The sequence below is a fragment of the Lissotriton helveticus genome, chromosome 8 (genome assembly GCF_964261635.1).
Source record: "Lissotriton helveticus chromosome 8, aLisHel1.1, whole genome shotgun sequence".
NCBI classification, from domain to species: Eukaryota; Metazoa; Chordata; class Amphibia; order Caudata; family Salamandridae; genus Lissotriton; species Lissotriton helveticus.
The window spans coordinates 1,483,407,107-1,483,428,193 of NC_136069.1; the positions used below are offsets into that span (position 1 = coordinate 1,483,407,107).

General features: G+C 43.4%; 1 protein-coding gene across 1 annotated transcript in view; it reads right to left on the reverse strand.

Moving 5' to 3' along the window:
- LOC144772019 (N-acetylated-alpha-linked acidic dipeptidase 2-like) overlaps positions 1 to 21,087 on the reverse strand; it is a 283,318-nt gene that overhangs the window by 192,279 nt on the left and 69,952 nt on the right. Inside the window, exon 5 of the mRNA XM_078656233.1 lies at positions 17,339 to 17,437. Coding sequence (XP_078512359.1) covers positions 17,339 to 17,437 — 99 coding nt within the window. The remainder of the gene's footprint in view (positions 1 to 17,338; positions 17,438 to 21,087) is intronic.

A 21,087-nucleotide genomic window follows, 5' to 3' on the forward strand; every position in this document is an offset into this window, starting at 1 on the left:
CCTCTTGATCACAAAGTAGTTTCAATCCTTTTTCAGTCTGGATTGCAGTCTTGAGTTCAGGGGTTTCAGCTCTTACAATTCTACTCCTGAATGCCTTTGAAGTCTTTGTGTTCAGGTGTCTCTGAGCTCGGTCAAAACCAGTGCTGGGTGTATTCCTGCCAGTGCACACCTTCTTCCTTTGATAGTGGGGGTCTGGGCTCCAGACACTCTGCAGGAGGTGTAGCCATTCCTTTGTGGCAGCAGCCCAGGCCTCTTCGCATCGAAGGGCTACTCCTCCCACTACACCAGATGCAGGCCAGCCTGTGCTGTCTCACCTACTCCTCTCTGGTGTCAGGACACTCCCCAGACCCTGACACATCCAAACCCAGACAGTCAATACACAACCAGGCTGAGACACACAGGATGTTTAGGACCATAAACTAACCACTTCTAAAAGTGTGGTTTCTAAGCACACAATTTAAAAACCATCTTCTTAGAAAGATGTGTTATTAAATTCTGAATTCAGGCACACTAAACTTCCTCTCTCCATCATATGCCCATGGGAAGATATGCTGGAAACATGTGACACAGCATTCCCCAATCTGTTCTATGGGCAAGATGGCCTTGCAACAGTGAAAAACTAATTTGGCAGTATTTCACTGTCAGGACATGGTACACACCTCAGTACATGTCCTACCTTTCACATACACTGCACCCAGCCCAGGGGGGTACCTTGGGCCTACTATAGGGGTGTCTGATGCGCATAAAAAGGGAAGGGTAAGGTCTGGTAAGTGGGTGCACTTGACAGGACAACAAGGCAGTTAACAAACTGCGCGCAGGCACTGCAGTGGCAGGCTTGAGATCTCTCTTTAGGGCTACTTGTGTGGGTAGCACAATTAGTGCTGCAGGCACACTAGTAGTATTTGTATTACCAGCTCTGGCACACATAGTGCACTTTACTAGCGACTTTACTAGTAAGACAAACATACAAATTATGGACAACCAATTCCATAACATTTTATACAGGAAGCACTTGCACTTTGACACTGATCAGCAGTGGCAAAGTGCCCAAAGCATCTAAGTCGGCAACACAATGCCAGAAAAAAAAGGTCTAGGAGGAAGGCAAAAAGTTTAAGGAACATTAGCCAAAAAAAGGGCCAAGTCCAACATAAGGGAAATGAGGTATGCATTGGTAATTAGATTTGCTGGGATGGCACAAATGTATCAAATGGGGAAGCCAATAACAAAACTCGGGTCTCCCGGTTCTACAGTGCGAACTTCATAACTGAGCTAGAGGGCATATTTATTTAGTTTCAGTGTTTATCTTTAGCACTGCTTCCTGAACAGGTATTAGCACGCTTAACATACAACTGCAACTACATATGCTTGATATTCTTAGCAACAATAAGAGGATGACCAGCTGAACTGTGGGAGGGTCAGTGGGTAATGCTGAGGGAAGGGAGATGTAAGGGAAGGAGGAAGAGAAAACTGAGTGGAAGTTACTAGAAAATTCATCGGTGTGGACAGTGACTTTTAAGGAAATAATGGTACAGAAAGGCATTGAAAAGTATGGTGTAATCATTTACAGTAGTGTTGATGTGGTAAACCTAATGTGCGATGACACATGATCAAGGGAGTTCGAATTAATCTCAGCCTCTGGTATTTGCTCGGTGCCGCATACCAGTCCATCGTTATTTTGCACATCATGCCACCTGAGTTTGGATCTAGCTATATGCATATCAGTCTGGACACTGCTCCAATGGGAATAGCCCACCCCAAACTGCCAGGCCAGGTTCAGCCTGAAAAGAACATAAGTAACCCAAGACCAGTTTTACCCTTATTAGGGCTCCTCAGGCAGGTATAGCTTGGTACAAGTGGCAAAGTGTGCACAGGAACCACGACTGGTCTATACATTTCCCACTTAGGGCAGTACATTGAAGTATAAAAAAAATGATGGATAGAATTCTTGAATTAATCTCAGCCATTGGTATTTACCTGGGCCGCATCCCAATCCGAATTGCACAGGAAGGGAGTTCAAGTTACTAGGCACACCACTCAAACAAGGTCATCCTTGAGCCAGGGAAGTTTTGAATTTTGGGTGTCTGATAGTGAGCAAGTCCTGAGATAGTTTAACAATTCTGTTACATAGCTCGGTTTGCCCATATGGATGGCTTTGAGCGTGAAGCAGTATATTTCAAATTTGATTCTAGCCTCAAGTGGGATCTTTCAGGATAGGGAAAATGTCATCAAATTTTCTTTTCTCCAAAGTTAGTCAGGCTGTGGAGTGTAACTGATTTAAAAGGCTTCAGTGTTTCCAACAGGAGGCAAGATAGAATATAAGTGCATGAGCTGCAGTCTTAAATTGATCATTTGAGAGCAGATGATTTATTCTTTTTAATTGTAAGTAAAAATGTACACCTTGGGAGTGTTTGTTTTACAGGAAGTTTAAATGAAACTGTGCTGTCAATGAAGCAGCTAAATAATGTTACTACTTTAAACGTGTCACTGAGTGCACTATTGCCCTAACATCTGCCTTGAATGCCCGGTGCACCTATGGTGTATAAACGTCATATGTGCCAGCCAACAATTGCAAAGTATGGCTTTGTACAGGTCAGTCAAAGAAAATACAATGATGAAATTACACTGCACTGGGTTTTGCAGGGTGTCTTCTGGCTCTTTGTCAGATCCCTAAAAGCTCACTGCCTGAAGCATTGCCACTGGTAAAAACCACCAATTTCCGTTTTCGCCCTTGTTTCCTTCCTTAGGCGATAAGCAGCAGAGTAACGCAAATTGCATAAACATATGTACCTAGATAATACAGAGAAAACTGGTTGGCACCATCCTTGATCCTATATGGAGTAAATATGTGTTTTTTCCAGTTAAAAAAAACCTGGAATATATGGGTAGGTTTGGGGCATTGTTTCCCTTCCTTATAACAAAGAAAAGAAACTGCAAAAACAATTTTTGTCCTTGAAAAATGTTGATGTAATTTATTATGTGATCACAGTGTAGTAGGTATATTTCTTCATGTCAGTGACAGCAAGCAAAAATATTCAAACAGTTTGTCCCCTGTTATAGATTGTATTTTAAATCATTTTTGATTTAGGGTTATAAACATTGTAAACAGAATTATCAACTATTATTTTAATCTGTAGTGTAAGTTTTTTGGGCATGTTCGCAATATCTCCAAATACTGATGCAGAATGTGAGAAAGTGCCTCCTTTCTACATGTTCACATCCTCCCTCCCATTTTTTGCTGACTGATATTGATGGGTTTTGAACTCTGCACATCAGGGCACCACTGTCGGGGCCCCAGAGTATGTGCTTGGAGCACTAAAACATGGTAAAATTGGCTAATGACTGTAGGGAATTGGGCGACAGATTGAGGCGGGTGAAGCCCTGCTCAAGAAGCAACCAAACTTCTTGTCAAGGTGAAAGAAGCTGTTACATAGTGGCTACAATATGGCCATTGGCCTGCCCGACCATTTCTCTTGCATTCCGTGCTATGCGGCGGGACACGCTGTTCTCTTACCTGCAAGGAGGTGGTGATTCCGCTGGTGAGCCGTCTTGGATGTTTGGGGTGAATCTTCATGGCAGTTGGCCCACCGTTGTAGTCTTCGGCGCTCCTCTCCCTGGGAGACATGTTGGAAGCTACCATAGTTCTCCTTCCCAGAATTTCTGGAAAGGAGTTTTCTAGTAACCAATCCATCATGGCTGCAGTCTCATTCTTCATAGTCTTACTTTTCCAATCCAATATGGCAGCCTTATTTTCTGAAGTGATTTCCTGACCTGGGCGTATATAAGAAGTAGGATTTGTCTCTTACTTGCGTTGCAACAGTTCTTCACTCCTGTAGGTGTGTTTCCACACTCCTGATACCTTCTTTCTGTTGACGTTCCAGTTCTACTTATAAATTAGTTTTTCCTATCCTAGGCTCAGTGAGACAGGCAGGTAGCTCCCTGTGACTAAGAGGTCCGCTTGTCTCTTGGTATCCAATAGAAAGGACTGGTTCCTAATGCTTAATAGTTAGGACTCTTAATTCAATAATGTTTGGTGTCACATGTGTTATTGTATTGTACTCACTGTAGATTATTTGTATAGCACCTGTATATATTTCAGCAATTTTTCACATTTTGTGTATGTATATTTTCACTGTCTGATCACCGTCTTTCTTGATGACATATTTCAAATGTGTAAATATTTTCAAAAAGATATAAAAAATCTAAAATAAAATAGATTACCATTCAGAACTAATGCACTGTTTGGATTTATAAGTAGTACAACAAAAAATCTGTCTGGCACCTTTCTTTGTTTAGTACAGTTCAGTGGTCCAAGCCAGTTCAGATACAGGACCCAAACCTTGGTATTTACCTTGACGTTCCAGTTCAGCAGCTCCTTTGGTCATGCTAATTTCACTCATTCTCTGTTAGGGCTTTCTCTCCTGTGGCCGTTCCTTTTACTGCTTGCGCCTCTGGTGGTACCTGTGTCCAGTTTGAGTCTGCTGGCTCTTTGCCTTCATCATCAGGAGCTCATCAACATTATCGGAGGACATTTCCCTTTAGGGTTTTTCCTCCCATGGGATCTTTCTGGCGGGCACTATCTGCTTAAGTGCATTACGTGTCAGGGGCATCCGGACTACCAGAAGGGATTGCCCTTATGTCTGGCAGACTAAGACGTTCAAAACCTGGGCTCAAAGATTGTCACATAATTTCAAATCAGAGAGTCCTGACACAAGAACGCCCCAAATTAGCCTGTGCTCAAACCTTGGATAGCTTGGTACAACGCAGTCAGGCTTAACTTGGAGGCCATGCGTAAAGTATTTAAGTTGCACAAAAACAGTAATAATGTGAAAACACACCACAAGAAACATCTTCCTCCAATGTAGAAAAATAGAGTATAATGTTATAAATTATATGGCACCGTAACAAAAATCTACTCAGTAGAACCGGAGATAATGCAATTTTGAAGATTTAAGTAGGCAATGCTTAAAAGCACAAAACCTCAACTATGGTTATCTAGTCGGGCCAGACCGGAAAAAATTACAATTTCAGGCCAACCGCGATGGAGTGCAGACCAGATACAGGGACCAAGTTAGATCTGCTGAACAAAGTACATTAAATACTGGTTGCAGAGACTTGCGAGGGCCTGCGTTGAGGATGAATTGTTCAGTGGTGGTTCCAAGGAGCTGCAGGGCTGCGATGCAAGGTCCAGGGTCGAGGGAGTGTTACGCATTGCAGTTCTGGGGATCTTCAAGGTGGTGCATCAGGAATGTGTTGCTCAATAGCGGTTCCGATGCAGACCTGCGAGGCAATGCGTTGGTTCTGCTAAGACCACACTTGGGCTTGCAGAGCACCTTCAATCCCACTTCAAAGAGTCCAGGACTGGGGTGGTACCACTTGAGGTGTAGGACTCAGCAGGCAGAGTCCAGGTGCAAGGTTTAGGGCTGTTGGAGCCTTTTCTGTCCTTGAGGCTCTGATCGGGAGGCCTGCCAACTAACCATTGGAATCATTCCGTAGGGTACTGGGATCAAGATACAGGTCAAGTCCTTCCCAGTCAGGCAGCATGGCAGCAGAGCAGTACAGCAGTTCTTCTGAGTCCTCCACAGGTCCAGATATATATTGAAGAGTTGGGTCCAAATGTCCACTACTTATACCTGGTTCTCACTTTGAAGTGGGACACGCTTTGAGAGTTCTCCCCCCTACAGAGAAGGCTGGAATTTCTTACCTCCCTGCCCTGGCCGCAACATGTCTAGGGCCAAAAAAGACTAGGGTGAAACCCTTTAGGAGTATGCTGAGGCAGAGTCTTAGTGATGTGAAACTGTGTTATGTAACATCTCCGCCCCCTGATCAAGTCACAGATGGTCCATTCTGTCAACCTCTATTCTCCCTTTGTTTCACTGTCGGGGAGCAATACACAAAGACCAACTGCCAGCTACACCTAGTCATCTGACACAGGATAAATTCTGCAGGCACCTTTGTAGAAGTAGCATTTTCAGAATTGTGACTTAAAATCAGACTTTATCATTAAAGAGTGTTTTAAATTACAACTCTTTAAAAACCAAACTAGACATTATGCCCTGCTGCCAATTGAAATGTATCCCTTGATAAATGTAACAGGGTAACCCAATGTTATTCTATGGGAGCGGTAGGCCTTGCAGTAGTTAAAAACTAATTTAAGAGTTTTTCACTACCAGGACATGTAAAAATTAAAAGTACATGCCCAACTTTTTAAATACATTGGACACTGTGTCTGGGCTATTTAGTGCATACCCTTGGGGTGACATATGTAATAAAAAGGAAAGTTTAGGGCTGGCAAAAGGGTTCCTGCCAGGTCGAACTGGCAGCTTTAAAGCTGCACACACAGACTGTAGTGTCAGACCTGAGACATCTTAAAAAGGCTACTTACTTGGGTGGCACAATTAGTGTTACAGGCCCACTTGTAGCATGCAATTTAAGGCCTTTAGTTGGACCTCTTTACTAGGGGCTTACAAGCAAATTAAATATGCCAATTGGCTTGAAATCAATTTCACCATGTTTAAAGGAGAGAGCACAAGCACTTTGGCACTGGATAGGAGTGGTAAAGTGTGCAGAGTCCTAAAAGTCAACAAAAACGGGTTTGGAACACAGGAGGGTGAAGGCAAATTGTTTGGGGATGACCATGCCGAGACCACCAAGTTTAACAATCCCAAGTGACATATTTAAATTTACTAGTTTAAATATGCGGGTGCACAGTTCCTAAGAGAAATAGTGATAGTCAGGTCTATGGAATAACCTCCCAATGAAGGAAGTGCCCTCACACACCCCGAGAGGTGTCATGCTTCATCATTTGGGCGTGCTCCTCGTCAGGCAGGCGCTGTAATGCCCGACGGGCACCCGTGGAGGGACTCTTTGGTGGAGTTCTTTTGGATAAAGCCATAAGGTGAGTAAGGGTGTGTGGGCTGTGGTAAGTAGTGTAGTGAAGTGGTAGAAGTGTTTTAAAATAGGTTTAGGGAAGCCATGTTTACTAAACGTTTATTTGTGTGGCTCACTAACCAAAGTAAAACAGTGTAGCCCTAATTGGAGATAATGGTCCTATAGAGAATGCTTGCTATACATTTTGGCCAGCGGGCATTGAAGCACCTGCCCGACAAGGAGCACACCCAAATGATGAAGCATGACACCTCCCGGGTGTGTGATGGCCCTTCCTCCATTGGGAGGTTATTCCATAGACCTGACTATATCTCTTTCTCTCAGGAACTGCACACACGCATATTTTAACTAGTGTTATTAGGGAGTACGTGTGCTGGACCTATTCAAAAGCTCCCGGTTCCTCTCGTTTTGAGAATATTTGAATTTACAACATGGCCATAGTATATGGTGCAGGAAAATACACCAATGCCATCAAAAAGTTAGATGTCCTATAAGGATTGTAGCACATGTTGTGCCATCCACCAGGCTGTCACCGAAAACATGGCTTCAAGCCTACATGTGTAGAGTACTTGTAAAAATTCCCCTCTTTTGACAACAAAGAACCCTACTTATAATATATGCCGCTCCGAAATAGGACTTGTAGCCCTCAAAGTAGTGTGCCCAGTATTTAAAAGTGGTACATGCAAGAATGTAATATTGGCTTGTAGCTTAAGTGATTAGCTTCCAAAAGTAATTTTACTGTGGATGGCTGTAACTGTCCTATGACAAAAACCAAAATTCAGAATGAAATCATAGCTCTGCTATGTATGTTGTAAGACAAGTTACTGGAATAATTCAAACATCATTTTTAAGGTTTATTATTTATTAAAAATCCAATTTAGTGTCAAAGTCTGATTTTCAATAAATATAAATAAATAAAAAGTTAGACTTTTTTGGCCTCATCCGCCAGTATGTTAATTATCATTAGCCTGCTGGCAGAAGGCCCTATCTGTGCTCAGTATTAATGAGCGGAGAAAACTATTCCCAAAGGAGGAACAATAGCTTAGGCATTTTCACATAAACACCTTGGTATGAGGTTCAGGAAGGGCAGTTGGAGAGGGTTCAGGAGCTTCATTAACTTGAAAGGGACCAGGGTATGTCCAGCACATTCACAGTTAGACCTAGGGCAGAGCAGCGCAGCCTATTGTCCCCCAGGTTCTCTGTAGCAGGTTTGGCACCGGTCTTGTGAATGGGGTGAGCTGATTCCAGAACCAGGATTTATCATTTTCCTAAACACACACTGGCTGGTATGCAATCTCTCTTAAAGGGTAGAAATATTTTACCATGTTGAATTCGCCTCTGAATAGTGCACTATGGGATAGTGTACAATAAGGAAACAGAATGTGCTGCAAAAATGGGAATGGCTGCCCCATGGAGACATGTTTCTCATTGGTTAGGCAGTGTCCAGAGATCACTCCCACCCACTGGTTAGTGAAACTTACAAAGATGGGACCTCACCCACAGTTGAGGAGAACAATCACCAGACCTTTTGAAAGAACAGAAGACCAGCTGTTTAGGACCTGTTTCAAGACCTGGAAGGTTGGTTCTGCTCTGACTTGTATCCAGAACTAAAAGTGGACTCTAAAGATCAGTTTACTGACCTGTTCTGAAGCTATAAGGACACAACAAGCTGCAAGATGTCTTTATCCTGAAGTGCCAAGCTGAAAACTAGCAACTTTGACCAAACTCAACCTTGTTGAGGGCCTCTGTTGGGGGGAATCCTTATCACTAAATTCTGTTGCTCAGGTCCTGGGAGCCTTTGAAGTGATCATGAGAAGCTGGTCCAACAACTCTGAAAAGATAGGACTTCTTAATTATTTACACTTCCAAGACCTTCAAAGCATCAGGTGGAAGTTATGGCAAATGTGTCCACTTTTGCTTGCCCCACTTGAGGATTTTGAGTTCAATAAAAAGGATAAGTATGAAGGTCAAAATCTTGACCCATCCAAGGCACAGAAAGTCTCCACCCCAATGTGGGGACTTCAGTGGTTGTGAAATGTGAATTATTCCCACTCTGAGCTTTCCTTGCCAAAACCATCAGCTTTAGCAGGACCTCTTCCAGTTGACTTCAAGAGCAGATCGGCGGATACAGCCCGCAATCTTACCACGCTGAAGTATTTAGACTTACATTTCGGAGATAAAGTCAGAAGGTAAAATCTTTGACTGGGATTAACCTACTTCATGTATCCAACCCACACCCCATCACGGTCAACATGAAATCGTGCCTGGGTACCAGTCAAACGTGAACAGTGACTAGTGATTGGCGCTTTACTTTTTCTTAGTGCTTTTACCTTACACCTGTAAACATTCTTTGCCCTGATTCCCCTATTAGATTTTTGCTCTTTTAGTGTCATTTTGCTCATTAAATGTTTCGCTTCACTCTATGACATTTTTTATTTTATTGAGTTTGGACTCTTTTGCCGTTTTGCTACTGCTAAATACTTTAAACATTTGCCTAAATTATGTTGGACTGGGGGTTGAGGCCATGTTTAAATTATTGAAATTGGGTTTTACCTTGACAAGTTAGTGGTGTTATTCCTTGTGGTGGACATACATCTACCCTATTTAATAACCCACTTTCTTACATAGAACAATTTAAAATGGGAAACTACAAACGCTGGTGATAGTCCGGTTTAAATCCAGTTTATTCACACACTATGCATCGGAATAGGATCTCTAACCATGGGTGGTGAGCACTGAAAGCAGTTCATGATGACAAACACCAACAAATGCAAAAAGGAAAAAATAAAAATTCCCCACATGTCTACCTCTTTGAGCATGCACTGACAGGGATTTATGCAAAATGCAATTAGGGTAGTGCTTAGGTTGTTGGAGAGCATAGGCAGTCAGCAGTCAGATTTCCCTGGTCTTTGTACTCCTAATCTGTCTCTATGTTCATGGGCTCAACTAATTAAACAGCACCAGCTTGATGTTATCCACATCCAACTCTGGGTGGATAAAGAAGCAGCCAACTATGCTAAAATCAAAGAATGTTGATACCACAATGAGCACTTGATGAGGACTAATTTTCAATGTATTAATGGCAAAAAAACTGTCATTCATCTGATGGGAAAGAAATATCAACACGGTCCATGCTGTGTGGGCCTAAACACAGCCCCAAATTTTCTCTTTAAAGGCCACAACATACTCTGTGAAGCAACAAACAATGGTTGCTTCTAATCCCTGAGACCAATGCTGTAAGTTTAGCCAACACCATGCTTTTTCTGTGGCTACTACAAAGTCCTGAAATGTACTTCCATTGGCTCTACATGCACTTCTTCACCTCATGTTTTTTTTGCAGGAAACTTAAGACCCTGCTTTTTAATTGGGTCCTGCCAGCTTGGATTTCTGTTGTCATTTTCCTCCATAGTCTATTCAAAAGTAGTTGTCCTTTTGAATGCATAATTCCAACAAAATACGGTGATAGTTGCCGTCTACAAAAACAGATAACATAACAGCCTAAAAAATAAGTCGCCTGGAGCTTAATCTTTTTATTAAGACGTATCATTCGCCACATATGAAGGCTGTTGTAAGAGAAAACAATTACTAATTATCATTGCTCCACAAAGTTCCACTATGCCTTCAACGAAAGCACTGAGTGGAGCGAACCCGAACTCACAGGCCTGCCTAAAAATACCAAACAGGCTATACGAATGAAGGGTTTGATTAGGTGCACGGCTACTCTGTGAGTGTCCCGGCGCTAAGGCTAGCAACAAGTCTTAAAGTCAAACTAGAGCAGTGGGTACCCTAGATGGTCGAGGAAAAGAGACACGTTTTCAGCTTTGTATGGAAGAATTTCTCTGAAGGAAGGAGCCGGAGATTCAAAGGGAGCTGATTCCAGGACTTGGTAGGTAAGTACGAAAATGTCTTACCTCCCTTCTTCGAGAACTTAAATCCGAGCACTGCCTACAAGGCAGTTGACGCCAAATGCAGAGCACTAGCAGGTCAGTAAAGAAGAAATCTATCTGCAAGATAGCCAGGAATGGCTTGACGCAGAGCACGATGGATCAGAGACAGGGGTTTGAAGAGAACGTGCTGCTTAATAGGCAGCCAATGAAGAGATCTTAACAGAGGTAATCAGACAGCAATTCTGACCCTCAACTGTAAGTAAGGGGCCCACCCTTAAAGCCAAGGCCAAATGTAAAGTTCAGTGCACCATAAACAAAGAACTCCTGAAGAAAGACCCAGCGTGGAGAAAACATCTGGCCACACACCATGTTCCAACCTGGAATTCCATCGAGTCCATACTTTGCCATGCTGAGGATTTCACAGCTGTGTGGGCGTGACCACCTCAGCCGGGCAAAAGTGCCTAGAGGCCCTCCCCCTAGTGACAAGGGCGAATGTCACTGATTGCCTCAGACCTGGGTGCTTCAGTTTTAAGCCCTGAAGTGCCTAGGGCAGAGTGTCGATCAGTGACACCTCGTTACAGAGTGGGGTGGGGTCAACAAGTCTCCCTGGCCCTATCCCACTCTGTGATGAGTGAGGGGCTGCTGTCTCTCCACAATGGCTTCATTAATACCATCCAATGAGATAAGTCAACAGTCCCAACCCACCTGGGACCCCCAAGGCTTTTCTCTCCGAGAGCTGCATGGCAGGTTACTTTTATGTTTTTTAATGTTTGGTGCGTGCATGTGTGTATGTATAAATGTATGAATTTGTTGTGAGTGAGTGTTGTGAATGGGTGTGTGTGTGTGCGTTTGTGACTGCATGGGTGTGAGTGCATATGTGTTCGTGTGTGGCAATCTTGTCCCCCTCCTAGCCAAAGCTACCAGCCAGCAATGATGTACACCATAAATTAGTTATTTACCTAAGTAGCGATTACCCCAAAATGAGGATACGCTTAGTAGGGTATTCAAATAAAAGTTCTATTTTTTTTACAAGTATCCTGTAGTCAGTGGCTAGTATTTTAAATAATCGTTTTTGGCCCCAAAAGGTCAGAAATATGAGAAATGCTTCATGTAATTGAAATGTGGTGCATAGTGTAAGTAATTTAGTTTACTATGCTGGGATAATTGTGTGTTATTATTGTTTCTTCTTTGGCTGTGGTCACTGTGTTGGCTATACACGACCACATCTGTAATTTCCCATGTTTGTAACATTCCTCGCCTGGGATGGATTTATCATCAATGGCACACTTTTTCCAGAAAGCTGGGATTTATAGGGAACTGCACAGTTTTCCCTTCCTTTAGAAATGTTATTCTAACACATGAGTCGGAGTGTTCCGGTCTATTTTTATAAGTGTGATTGGTTATGTGGGCAGCGACCAAAATGAAAACCGCTCATTGCTTGCTATCAGATGTCTCCACGTCAAGAGGCACGTCCTTGCCACGACACTTCAGTCTGTCAAGAGCCGGATGACTCATTAGCCAGGTCACAGGTACAGGGTGCGAATGGCCCATCAACTTTTTGTAACTTTCGTTGCATTTGTGATGTGCTAACGTTCTAATCCGCTGCATAGAAAAATTTATATCAGTTGATGATCACAAATCCTCATGCCTCTTGAAAATTAATGAGTCAAGTTACTTTTTGCGACTATCTATGAATAGCTACAAATGCACAGATCAAGGCCGGTGCGGGACAGCAAATGGTCAACTCTTGTGCGCATTGCCAACATGTCAATACTGTAATTTTAAGTGAGGTGGGAGTGCCCCTTTCATATCCCCACATACATGCTATTTATCATGAGTCATAAGCATCAACATTGCGAATCAAAGGACTTTTTCCACTCGTAAGGGAGGTTTTGCAGATAGCAAAACACACCTACCTCCCTTTTTTTAGGTCTCGCCTAGCGTAGTGTGCATGCGCTCCTCTAGGAGAGGGCCTCTTGGAATCGCTTCAGACTTCCAAGAGACTTCTCCGTGTGGGTCTGCCTCCTCCCATACATTCCATTGGCCTTTGAGTGTGGCTTTCAATAATGAAAGCAAGAAAATGGCCAAAGGCGGGGGTATGTACCGCCTTTTTTGTGAACATTCACTCCCATGGCCTATGGGTATCGGGAGCGAGCTGCAGTGTGCAGGCTGTCAGCTGCATTCCTGGTGTCTCAGGTTACACGCGCCACGCTGTGCTTTCGCTGGTTATGTAATGCATCACCGCTTCTTCCGACGCACCATTATTTCCCTTATCCATGCCCTTCATGTTGCTTGTTATGCGCTGCTGTTTGTACAAATGCTCCTGTCCGTAGCTCCCAGAAGTTGCCACCGGAGACATGTGAGCAAATAAAATCAGTCAGCCAGTACTTGTCTAAATCACAGCACTGCTCGTGACAAGCAAGCAATAAATGTAATTCTAAACCCGCCGCAGCATCACGTGCTCTTAAACAAGGCACGTAAGTGAATGATTCGTTACAAGTAAGGCTAAAGTCCCTAGATAACTTGATTTGGATTTTCTGTTTTTATCAGTATATTGATATTTTTGACAAAAACTGGCTTTTTAGTTGAGATACTGCACATCTTGAGTGTCATGCTGAAGAAAAGAACGCCGGCCCTCTGTTTACACAGAACACAGCACATTCTTTTGAGTCGTGATAAGTTGCTGGTGCCCAAAGGCGCGTACTGTACTGCAAGACTGAAACATACAGGGATACGGTTGGACTTAATCCACTCCACCAAATGGAGGGCCAGGAACCAGCTCTGTCCCGATGGCTGTCAGAGTTGCTCTCCGCTTGAGGCAGCTCTCTCTGCCTGCCCTAGGATCACTTCTCTGCCTGGCTGCATTGTCTCCGTGTGATGGGCTTCAAACAGGAGCTGGGCCAAACCAAGGAGATGAGTATGTGTTCTGAGTTTTTTTTTTTAAGTCACTGCATTATCAGGTAACAATCGCTGTTCCAGGTATCTGATGAGTGTGTAGCTTAGCACTGGGTTGCTTCCATTCCTTTTGGGAAAATAAAATGGTCTCTGTCACCCACAAAATGCTTTTCCAGCCCTATGCGTTCTGTCACCCAGTTCACTCATCACACTACTCCATCATTTCTCCCTTTCTGTCATTCACCTCACCTGTTTTCCGCCCCCTCGCTTTGCTCCATCCTACCCTTTCCTGACCAATCAGTTAATTCTTTGTGGCACTCTTTACACTTCACATCTGTCTACATGAACTTCCTCTTGACCCCTTCTTTCCAGTCGCTTCACTCTCCTCTTTATTTTTACTGTCTATCCACTCCACCAATTCATCCCCCCTATTCACTCATCATTAAAATATATCATAAACCCACGCTATATTAAAGAATAATAATGATAATTGAATACATGAAATATGCAAGTGTGCTAGTGCCGGCTCTTCAATTCTTAGTGACACAGCACCCAGGATAATATGCTGCATTGCAAAACACTTATAAGGTCCAAAAGGCGAGGCTTATTGGCTATGCCAATGCCTGTTTAACATTATTATGCATTTAGATATTTTTCTTTACTAGGAGACCCCCAACTTTCAATTAAAAAAAATTTTTTCCCACCCTTTTTTAAACTTGCCATCTATATTCTTACCCACTCCTAAACCCTAAAATATACCCTTACCACACTATACCCTTGCTCACCCCTATATCCTAAAATAACCCTTACCACCCTATACCCTTGCCCATCCCGAAACCCTAAAAATACCCTCAGCACCCTAAACTCCTACCTACCCTCTAACAATATATACATACACATACATTTATTGTAAATATACTTACCTTGCAAGGTAAAGGCATGCGTTGTAAAGATATATACGTGGTAAAAGTATGCATGGTTGAAGTACTGTGTGGTAAATGATGCATGGTAAAGGCATAGCGTTGTAATACCTGGGTTGTAAAAGCTGTTTACCGTTCTGCAACAGCGTCTGATAATACTGCTTACTCCACAAAACAATGTCACTGATTACCACACCTAACAAACTGGTGAAATCACATCAATCTTAGTTAAATAGGTTGATAGCTATAAAATACAGGGTAACAGAGTCATTGGATAATTGATGGCACACACACTCTGCTGGAGGCTGTTGCGGTGAACAATTGAAGGGCATGTTGGCTCTCTGGGCAACATGAATGGGAATAGAACTCCCTCCTGTGGGAAGGTAGGTCCCGGGCAGTAGGAGAAAGGTGGAGCTGACCAGACAATTGCCTAGGATGGCCGATTACTGCAACATCCTTCACTGAACATAATTACTACCAATGTTGCACTGTGTGCTCTGAACAACAATGCCATATGCGCTGTACCAGGTGCCCATTGGTTGCTCAGTCACATTACATTACCATAATTCGTGTGTTCATCTAGCTGTGAGTCACACTGCCTAATGTACAATTTGTCACTGTTCTACGTTACACAGACAAAACTTTGTTTGCATCTCAAAAAATAGGCACATGTAACAAAGCTACAAAACATTGTTCTTCTATGCAAATTACGAAGGAATATAGGATCAGCAGAGGGTCAACATCATACATTTAGATCTGGCCTAGAACCAGTTTAAGGCTGTCACTCTCTTGTGTTCCAAAAATTTCACAATTTTATATATTGTGCACACGACCACATAAAGCAGGGGGGCATGGGTCAGTGCAGGTCCCTGCTTTCATTTAATTTTTTTGCATATTTAATTTTGCGATGGATCATTTTTATTTTTCTAAGCATAAACACACCAGGTTTAGTTTGCATCAATTTTACTTTTACATTTTTAAATGCAAAATAAACAATTGATGGACGAAATGCTGTACAATGCAAACATTCACCCCCAGTCACAAGTATCTGGGTTTAATCCATCACTCTTTTGCTCACCACCCCAGTTTGGACCCAGCCATATGCAAATCAGTATTAACCCTGTTCCTTGTGGGAACAGTCCAGCCCGAACTGCCAAGCCAGGCCATCCCTGGACTGGAAACAAGCATCCTGGGACCAGTTTCAGGGCATCACCCTTCTTCAGCTAGGCTAGCTTGAATCCAGTGGTGTAGTGAGCATGGGACCCACGTCTGGGCATACCCTTCCCACTTAGGGAGAAATATGCAAAAGACAAAATGGATGGACGGAATGCTGTACAATGCAAACATTCACCCCCAGTCACAAGGATCTGGGTTTCATCCATCATTCTGTTGCTCACCACACCACCCCAGTTTGGATGCAGCCATATGCAAATCAGTCTTGACCCTGTTCCTTGTGGGAACAGTCGAGCCCGAACTGCCAAGCCAGGCCTTCCCTGCACCGGAAACTAGCATCCTGGGACCGGTTTCAGGGCATCACCCTTCTTCAGCCAGGCTAGCTTGAATCCAGTGGTGTAGTGAGCAAGGTGACATACCCTGAAACCGGTCCCAGGATGCTTGTTTCTGGTCCAGGGAGGACCTGGCCTGGCAGTTCGGTCTGGACTGTTCCCATGGAGCACACGGTCAAGACTGATCTGCGTATGGCTGGGTCCAAACTGGGATGGCGTAGTGGGCAAAAGAATGATGGATTTAACCCAGATCTTTTGACTGGGGGAGAAAGTTTGAATTGTCAGCATTCCGTCCATCATTTGTTTGCTGTAACAATTTTTGCGCTAAGTGGGATGGGTATGCCCAGACGTGGGTCCCTTGCTCACTATGCCACTGGATTCAAGCTAACCTGGCTGAAGAAGGGTGACATACCCTGAAACTGGTCACAGGATGCTTGTTTCGGGTCCAGGGAGTACCTGGCCTGGCAGTTCGGTCTGGACTGTTACCATGGGGCACAGGGTCAAGACTGATTTGCATATGGCTGGGTCCAAACTGGGGTGGCGTAGTGGGCAAAAGAACAATGGATTTAACCCAGATCATTTGACTGGGGGAGTATGTTTGCATTGTCAGCATTCCGCCCATCATTTTTTTGCTATAACACTTTTCACCCTAAGTGGGATGGGTATGCCCAGACGTGGGTCCCTTGCTCACTGTGCCACTGGATTCAAGCTAGCCTGGCTGAAGAAGGGTGACATACCCTGGAACCGGTCCGAGGATGCTTGTTTCCGGTCCAGGGGGGACCTGGACTGGCAGTTTGGTCCAGACTGTTCCCATTGGGCATAGGGTCAAGACTGATTTGCATATGGCTGGGTCCAAACTGGGGTGACGTAGTGGGAAAAAGAACAATGGATTTAACCCAGATCGTTTGACTGGTGGAGAATGTTTGCATTGTACAGCATTCCGTCCATCATTTGTTTGCTGTAACAATTTACATTTTTAAAGCCTCTTCCGTTTGAGGTTTTTTTTTTTTTAATGCAGGCTTGTCAACTCCAAAGCGAGCTGGTAAACATGGCATACTTATACAGTGAATCTCCGATTGTCACACGCCATTCACACCTAGTGCTAACAACCAATCAAAAACATATTTACCAAGCGCAACTTCTTTCATTCCGGGACACAAAGACGATACGAACACTGTATATTCGATTCAGTTCTGCCTCGCAAGACATTGCATTGACAATATATGTAAACAGTGATTACACTCACCTTGTTGAAAAGTCACCACTGAAGCCAGGCCCTATGTTGTATGAAACATCCAGGTTTCCTTTCCAGGTGTTGTCTGGTGGGGGGGCTCCTCCCATGTTACTGTTAAAAAAAAAAAAATTGATGATTTCCGTGATTTTACTGCAATATTCGAAAAGCGTGCTCACTGCATCATTACCTCGGTCAGACACCACATATACAAATTACTATTCCTTCCTTCCATCACATTGTAAAGTTGTAGGTCTTAAGCCCATATGCTGAGTAATGATAGACACAGACACAGAGTATATGCTTAGTGAACTGGCCATGAGAACGTGCACTCGTGCCCTTTTATTAGCAGACCTACGTCACTCGTGACGCCTGTGGTGGATGGTTGTGGGGTGTGTGCGTGGCCAGCGCTCAAGGGAGTGGTTGGTAAATGTGTGCCCGTTGACACTAGAATGTGTCCAGCAGGACACTACATTCTTTCCAAACTTCATTAAAATAAACCAAAGTACATCTTGTGGGATGAAATGGAGAGAACTAAACACTACAGTCTTGAGAGACAGTCCGCTGGACGGGTGCAGTTGGGAGCACCCGGGCATCTCAGCACATTTTATAATTTACCTGTTACCACTGGGCACGAACACTGTGTAGGCGGAGTCTGGATACTTTGGCAGCGTGTCCGTTGGATCGATGTCCACTTCCGAACTGTTGGATGGTCCTGCCTGCTCTTGTGGTGATGTTGTTGTGTCAAACAGTTCAAACATGGTGCATCAGGAGCATCCGTGAAGCCCTGCTGCAGAAATTTCTCTTGGAGGATCTGGGCACTGTGATGACAAGTCTTGCCAGGACTGAGATGTGGTCAAAGATGCTTAGGACGTTCTCCTCTGAAGCCCTGGTGCCTCCCGCTACCCTTGTCCGTGGAGCAGCTTCCAGACCATCTCTCGTACCAGGATACGTTAGTGCAGGAATGCCCTTGAGGCCCTTTTGCGGGGTTGTCACAAGACCGTGTGGACTGTGCAGGGCTGCTTGTGGGCCACTTGGGGGCAGCTGCAGGATCACTAACAGAATCACGATGAAGTTGTTTGTGCAACTGCCATGGTCGGTGACACAATGATTATTGTGCTTATCAACAGGTCACAGGTTCGGATAGGCTGTCAGAGAGAATCTGGATACTTGATCTTTCACTTTGATAGGGGTGGCTTGGTCTCTTGGTGCTTTAAGGGTGCAAGGCTCCACCCTGGTGATGAGTTGCACCTTCACTGGATTGGGTGATGCACATGGCAATGATGATATGGTTAAGTAAAGCAAGTCCTGGTAGGGCTTGTCCCCCTGCGCACAGCATGAAGAATACCCAAAAATGGGTATAATAAAGTTATTTCAAATCAATATAGTAGTTCATCATTAATTTTATTTCATTAATGGTATTCCAATACCTTCAGTAATATTCCAAGTTCAATGCAACAGTTTAATGGTGAATCCCTATGCATTTCGGGCAATTCATAAGCCCTTCCTCAGGGGAGTTCTCTACAAAGAAAAACAAAAATACGGGCTGACAATAGGAAATATTGCTCAATTGACAGGTAATTCTTTCAAACTATGTTGTCAAATGTTTAACCAAAGAGGCTGACCATGGTGCACCCGTGACAAGTTGATGAACAAAAATAAAAACAGAGAAAATGCGTGGAAAAAAATACGTGCGCGATGGATTCACGTGGTTGCAAGCAAGTGTCATGCCGAAAATAAAAAGTCATGGATAGTTTGAAAAGTTTGTGCTCCTAAAAGTAAAAGCGTGGTTAATTCAGAAGGTGCGGTCTTCGATTCAAAACGTGTTTAGTACAAAATGGGTGATGACGAGGTATGGTGATATAAGTGGAGAGTTCGAGTTAGCGTTAACTGATAAAGTTTTCAATAGGTGAGGTTAGTACTTACTGGAAGTATTACAGCGTGCGGCGCATCGAGCGGTGAAACGCGAGTAAATCAGCGTGTGTTTAGGTTGAATCGAGATGAAGTGATGAACACAACCGGAGTGACAAGAAGGGCAGGAGGAAATGAGAGAATTTAATAACTTGGTGATAAACATCTCTTCTTACAAACTTAAAAACGTTGAATTAAGAACCCTACAGAAGGGTCAATCTTTCGTCCTTACGACCAAATCGAATACCTTGGAACTTGAAATTAGCTTCTTCAAGCTTATGAGAAACATCAGGCTACGACATTATTTTGAAAATCTGATTCCACCGACCACACAACAAGACGAAATTCTGTGTGGGCTATGTCCTAGGAGCACTTTTATGGCACCTGCCAGTCATAAAATTATTGAAAGTAAAAGCGTGGTTAATTCAGAAGGTGCGGTCTTCGATTCAAAACATGTTTAGTACAAAACGGGTGATGCCGAGGTATGGTGATATAAGTGGAGAGTTCGAGTTAGCGTTAACTGATAAAGTTTTCAATAGGTGAGGTTAGTACTTACTGGAAGTATTGCAGCATGCGGCGCATCGAGCGGTGAAACGCGAGTAAATCAGTGTGTGTTTAGGTTGAATCGAGATGAAGTGATGAACACAACCGGAGTGGCTGTCGGATGGTAGAGATAGAAAAGAGACTAAAACTGTGAGAATAAGTGGCGGCCATATTGAAGTGGCAAGCAGTGATAGTTTGTGAAGGATAACGGTGTGTAAATAGATAATAAAACGAAACGTAAAAGTGCAATTAAGGATGTCAGATGTTTGTAATACACATAAATGAAAAGAAAGTGTGGTCACGGTGTATGCACATGAACTCGAAGAGTACATAGTCAATTGCATCAATCAAGTGATGCATTATAAATAACAAAGAAATTCCATTCTATCATTCAATCCTGTGGGATGCATCGTGCACAAGTATCTGATCCAAAAGTTTTCTCTTTGGAGCAGCTTATCCTTCATGTTCATGGTCTCTGGAAATTTTACATTCTCTAGAACGGTGAATTTCAATTGTGCCACATTGTGTCTATTTTCAGTGAAATGTGCCGCAACGGTAGATTTCATGTTACCGGTGCGGATGTTGCTCTTATGTTCAAGGATTCTTGTCCTGATTTTGCGTTCTGTGTGGCCCACATAGCAAAGGCCACACGGACACTTCAACAGGTAAATCACATTATTGGTGTTGCAAGTCGCATTCACTTTGAGTTTGATGGGATGACCTTTCAAAGGATGGTGCAGTACGTTTCCCTTGATGGTATTGTTGCAGTTACTGCAGTTGTAGCAGGGTTGTAATCCTTTGTATGTATTGGACAGTTTAGGACCTTTTGGACAAGTCAATAGTTCTTTGATGTTGGGTCCGCGGGTATAGGCGAAGGTGGGTGTCTGTTCAAAGAGACCTTGAAAGTCAGTTTCTCTACTCAGTAATAGCCAGTGTTTCAAAATAATTTTCCGGTATTTATTGCTTAGTGTAGAGTATTTGGACACCACAATCATACGTTTATTCTCAGTTTTGGTTTTGGAGGAGAGTAACTCTTCTCTGTTATAACTATCGCATTTGGATTTAGCAAGTGTCAAGATTTCCTCTGGGAAACCACGATCTTGAAATCTTTGGCACATAGAGTTGATGTGGATGTCGCAATCCTTGGGGTCCGAAATGATTCTTTTTACTCTCATGAGTTGAGATAATGGTAGGTTGTTTTTTAGGCTGGGTCGGTGAAAACTGGAGTAGTGTAGTGTGCTGTTACGGTCCGTGTCTTTCCGATATAAAGTGGTTCTGAATTTGTTGTTTTTCAGTTGTACTTCGACATC